General features: G+C 36.6%; 1 protein-coding gene across 1 annotated transcript in view; it reads left to right on the forward strand.

Moving 5' to 3' along the window:
- The first annotated feature begins 1887 nt into the window (after nucleotides 1–1887).
- The window catches only part of LOC106964414 (adrenodoxin), a 10829-nt gene continuing 6818 nt past the window's right edge, over nucleotides 1888–5898 (forward strand). The window contains exon 1 of the mRNA XM_015059944.1: nucleotides 1888–2436. Coding sequence (XP_014915430.1) covers nucleotides 2303–2436 — 134 coding nt within the window. The 5' untranslated portion in view covers nucleotides 1888–2302. The remainder of the gene's footprint in view (nucleotides 2437–5898) is intronic.

A 5898-nucleotide genomic window follows, 5' to 3' on the forward strand; every position in this document is an offset into this window, starting at 1 on the left:
GATACGGCAAGCAATAAAAACATATCCTACAAATTCTTTACAAACATTTCTATATTGGCACCACAAAATCTGTTATTTTGATTACAGAAAACCACTGAAACAATTACAAAATCTTGGAGGAACAGCTGTTTAATGATATTTTAGCAGTTTAATTGGTTTTGTCAGTATATTCTGACACAACCGGCCCTTTAAGAGCATCCAAATTTTTGATATGACCCAAAATGAAAATGAGTTACAGACTGCAGCTTTAAAAGTCTGGGGTTTGCAAAATGACAATAAGCATAGGGGGTATGAACATTTTTGCATTCTTATCCTTATGATCATGCTCAGTTTCCTGTATTTACATTAAGTTAAATTACAAATCATATAATTAATCATTTTAATCAATTAAGCAATAGCCATTCATAAATTCCCTGACATTTAACTCTCTCCTGGTTGACGCAGATGCCAATAACAAGTCGAGTCCTCATTTCAAAAGGTTCAGAAGTTCAAGGTTACCTATAAGATGTGACGTCTGTGTTTGCGCCCCATAAGCAAATCCCATTGGCTGGCAGACGAAAGGGGGGAGGGGCCATTAAATAGGACGTGTGGCTCGACTTTAACTTTCTGGTTTGTCTGTTCCCAAAGATGCTTGCCAACTGTTTAAATACTTGAAAACCTGGCAACATGCTTGCACTGATGAATAATGTCAGTCCCAGTTGACACGTTAGTTCGTGACATGACATTGTTAAATATTATCTAAACCCCGGATTGCAAAATGTGTGCATGTGAGTAAAGAGGCGTTGATGGTTATCTGTAGGCAAGATAAAGTTATCAAAGATCAACAGGAAGCAGCCCGATATTACTTTCAAAATTAAAGTGAAATAAAATTATTTAATTAAACCCAAACTAGTTTGTATGTATGTGTTTGCTATTTTGTTTCATTTTGAAAGCATGCAATTATAACAGCAAATAGACTAAGTCCGCAATATTTGTTGTTAAAGCTTTTAGTCAGCTTTTAACAGACATGGAAAAGTTTAGGTTTCTTAGGCCCGCCATATTGTGAGTGGCAAGCTCTCTGAAATAAATGCAACTATTCTTGTAGACATGTTATTTATGTAGAAAGAAGTAGTATTTATAGTATATCTGTAATTTGTTATGTGCAAAATATTATTATTTTGTTTTATTAATTGTGATTTCAGGTCAAATTTTTGGAGCATTTGTGCAAAAATCATAAATGGATGCATAATGTGCATCCTTCATGTTGAAGGTCAGTTGGGATTACGCAAATATTTATATTTTTCTAAATGCCAGAATAATACTTTTTCAGATTATTTGTATGTTTTGAAGTCAGAGATTAACATACGCTATGGCACTTCCACTCTTGTATCCTTCAAATTATTCAAATAATCTTTGTTTCACTGTACTGTATTCAATAAAATTTAGCTCCATATTCAACAAATTATAACAAAACCATGCCAAATATCTCCTGCAATAACTTTGGAAAACAAAAATACTTATACAGTACATTTAAAGGGAATTGCTTTTGTTCTATTATCATTTTTAGCGAAAACAATCCGGTCCCGCCAAATAATTGTGAATTAAATGTGGGTGTATTTTCAAACACTCTGCGAGGGTGGCAGAAAAATGTGAATATAATGTGAAAATAATAAATATTAAAATAACCGGTGTAACTTTTGGCATAAATTTGGATAAAGACCAAATAATAAGGCAAATGAGTTAGAAAAGAGGCAATGGATAAATATTGTTAAGACTTTGGTGTTAGTCACCGACAAAATACAACTTTATTATATAATTTATTGGAAATCAACTACAACCCCAGATGCAAGAACCGCAATTCCTAGGCCTTTTTAAAAATAGTGCCCGTCACAATATGGCGGCGATGGTGACGGCCGGTGCTATTTCTCTGTTGTTTTTTGAAGGGGAACTAGCTACGGAAACCTTAAGCAACTGAAAATTGACTGCATAACCCAGGGCACTGTGTGATTATAGTAGATAGCGTCTGCTTACTTTGAGTTTTTACCGCTAACCCAGGCATTGTTGGCCGGCAAGTTAATCATCCAATTGATTTTGAGCCAGATACAGCCAGCAGCGGCCATATGTTACATGTTACGCAATGAAGACGACAGTGACAGAGTGACTTCTCGCTGCTAAAACAAGCTAGCCCGGCTGCTAGCCTAGCTTCTCTCCACACCAAAGTTTGAGGTCTCATTTGCTAGTCGGTCGCCGGACAGCAGACTCCGAACCTGCCGCTGCTCGCATATTTAACACTTTATTTTACAGCCTCCTGTCTCCTCTTCCAATGGCTTTAGTCACGGCGGCGAGGCGGCTCGCTCAGGTTAGTTTACGGGAATATTCGCGGAGGAGCTCGGCGGTGCCGCGGGGAGCCTGGCAGCCGGCGGAGCGGAGTTTCACCACCGGAACACGGCCACTCAGGTGAGTTATTCACTTAAATATTTACTAACGGGAACGACGTGAGCCGTTTAGAGCGACATTTGTTATCAGAAAAACGGAGGAAATGTTCCTGTATCTTTGCTGTAGACTCATATTAATCTCTATTGTAAAGGGTGGATGAAGTTGGTGTTTGATTCAGCTTAATTTGAATACAAAACATTGAGTGAATTATTTTTACAAAACTCTGCTGGTTTTGTGTGAAACATTTAATGTGTGTGTGACGTCAAGTCGGGCACTTATGAAGACTTGTCAGAGCTTGACTGGTGTTTTTTTAGGCGTGTAAAGTTTGAAAAAGTCGCCTTTTCAAAACCACCATGTTTCCAAAACCACCAAGTTTCCAACAGCATTCCAGAGAAATTCCTCTCAAATTTTCACTGTGAAGACCCACTGGATGATCCTGCCACTACTGTGTCTCATGTCGGCAGCAGTTTGTTGGGAATGAAGTAAAGTTAGATTTTCCCTGCCGATTTTTCTTCTAGCCACTTAACCCTTTTTAATACAATATGTGAAATATATTAAAATATGCAAATAGACAAATCAGTTCCTTTTTAAAATAATAAACAAAAATGCTTGATGATTTGTAATAAAAGATGCATCTGCAGCTAAAAAAAAATACATTCAAATTAGATAGCAAAAGGTAAACTGTTTCTTTCCTTTATCTTAAATGCTAAATGTATATATATATATATATATATATATATGTATTTTTTCAATTTTGGCTTAATTTCTGCCCTGGAGCATGTTGTTCTTTCAGCAAATTACCTTTTTTGAGTCCATATGCAATTAATCGATAATTAAATTAGTTGACGATTGTTTCGACAATCGATTAATCCAATTAATCGTTTCAGCGCAACAAGATTAGAAACCTGCTGGTAAATTTAACTTGTAATCTTTTTAAAATATCAAGAAAAAGTTGTAAAAATGAAATGGCACTTTAGTGGAAATCCAAAATGGCGTCCTGAAACCTGCAGTGCAGGAAAAAAATGGACTCTAAAAACTGTTTATTTAGTTGATAAGTTAAGAGCATGATATGTTAACTGAAACAGATATCTGTATTTTTTTTTCCTTCTTTTCTTCTTTTCTATTCACTTTTATTATTGTGTACTATATTACTTTTTATATTTGTATCATGTTTGAAATAAATTTCTAATTTCAAAAGATGCTGACTCTACACACTGAAACAGCAAATAGTTTGGATTTTAGTTGATTGGCAGCATTGTTAGAAAGCCTCCATCTGCCACAAGGCTGCACTGATCCAGGTTCGCGCTCATGTGAAGGCTGCGTCCACAGCTGAGCTCCTCAGGGACAAACGGTGAGTTTAATTGTATAACGAGAGGCGAGAAGGCGCTCAGGGTAAAGGTTTGGCCCTCCCCAGCAGGCCGCTCTGACACACATGTCAGATCAGAATGTCCGGTTGTGACCATCCTGCGGATAACATGTCGAGGAATCCATGCTGTTGTCCAAAGTTGAACATTTCACTCGGTTGCACGTGTTTGGCCCGTAAAGGTCACGCAGTGCAGGGCAAAGCTGGCTGCAGACTTATAACCAGGGTTTCTGTTTTTTTAAGCTGATTAGTCGGGGTTCTCCCTGGTCTTGAGACCTGGAGCAAGTCATCAAGTTTAAAGGTTCAGAGGAGGCATCTGAGGGCATCACTCGTTCACAAATGGGATCACTTAACAAGGATTTTAAATTCACTTTACTAAAAGGATAGGAGGAGAAAATAGTCTCTAGGATGCTACTGTTAAAGCCCTGTTTTTCTAAATTTAAATTATGAAACAATATAAAAAAATATTTAAGCAACAAATAAATGCACAAGTTTAAATTCGTCCAAAATATCCAAACTAAGTCCGCATTTGAACTATTGTAGTGATTTATTATTATTATTAAGTTTATTTGATGGGGACAGACACACATCGACATAATTGTAATATAAAAATTGTAAAATAATTGTGTGACCACTTTTTTATGAGTAGCAAAATTGTCGTAATTTTCTATTATTTCTGATAGATTGTACACCTTATTTTAAATGCTCGGAGGAAAAAAAAACCAACTATAAATGCCAGCATTATGCCTACGGAACCTTTGTGAAAGTCCATATTGCGTCTTTACGTCAGACCCAATATGAACGACAAACGATACATGACGTGTTCATTGCTGCTGCGCTTTTTCTGTATTTTTACAGGTTAGTGGTCAACTAAAAACTCAAAAATGTTCGCTGAAAATGTATTCAAGCTGTGCTGATGTTGGAGAAAGAGGCATAATGTCATTTATAAACAGTTTTTTACGTTCAAAAGAGTGTTTCGCTACGCCCCTCTCGGTAGCGTAGTGCACGTTCGCAGGTTAATTTGCCCTTCTCAGTGTCTGACAGGCAGGCCGCCGGTAGCGGTGGATCAGCTTTGCCCTGTGTTTTATCTTACAGGCATACTGCCAGGTTAAACTGGAACAGATTTACTCCACACTAGCAGAAGTTTGTAAAGATGTGTTATGTGTTTAACTATGTGATAACTAATTGCAAAGAAATAAGTGTCGAGGAAAATTATTTTGCAAAGCATGTTCATTTTTCTAAGGCTAATTTATTAAATTGAATACAAGTTCAGATTTTGTGTAATTTTTGTGCAGGCTAACTTAAAAAGTGAACTATTATTGTTGCAGATTAATTTTCTAAACTACAGAAAAGTTATTGAATTGATGTACAAATATGAACATTTGAACTCTGCCAATTTAGTTTAGAAGAGTATTTAAATATTGAGCTAAAATGATGGCTGAAACTGTCAGCTAAAATGTTTGGATTTTTTTTGCATTTAGCTAAAATCTAAATTCAACCAAATTGAGAACATTCATGCTAACGAGGAGGGAATGTAAATTTCTCAGCATTCAGATGTGAAAGAAGCAAACTGTATGGAGAGTCTCCAGCCTGTTTCTGAGCTGTTGGTCCTGATCACACGTCAGTCGTTCAGATCCTCTGCTTAATTATTTTAATGCATTTACACTAATTGGGACTTGTTGCTCAGCTGGTGTTTCTCAGAAGCGCTCCTCTTTGCAGTGATTTGATGGAAGCCGGCTGTTTTCCTTGGTTGGCTTCAGTTCTTTTACTTTTTCTTGACCTCATAGCTTCGTCCAAAAAGGTTCAAGGATAATATTTGTGTAATTTGCTTGCTGCACTTTGCTGGTTGCAGAAGAAACTGCATGTTTGGTGCAACACACTTGTGAATGCATGCTTTGTCCAAGTCTGCGTTTAAAGGATTTTTGTTTTGATGAAGTTTTAGGGCCGATTAACCTATTATTGAACTAATTGTCAATTAGTAATCGACTAATTATTAACTAACGTATACAGACGCTAAATGCGGTAACTTGATGAAAAAACAACAGAGTAGTAGGGCTGTTGTAAACGAATATTTTAGTAATCGAGTAATCTATCGATTATTCTTACGATTAATCGAGTAA

Source organism: Poecilia latipinna, unplaced genomic scaffold, assembly GCF_001443285.1.
Source record: "Poecilia latipinna isolate Pla-1442-1.1 unplaced genomic scaffold, P_latipinna-1.0 Scaffold1670, whole genome shotgun sequence".
Classification (NCBI taxonomy): domain Eukaryota; kingdom Metazoa; phylum Chordata; class Actinopteri; order Cyprinodontiformes; family Poeciliidae; genus Poecilia; species Poecilia latipinna.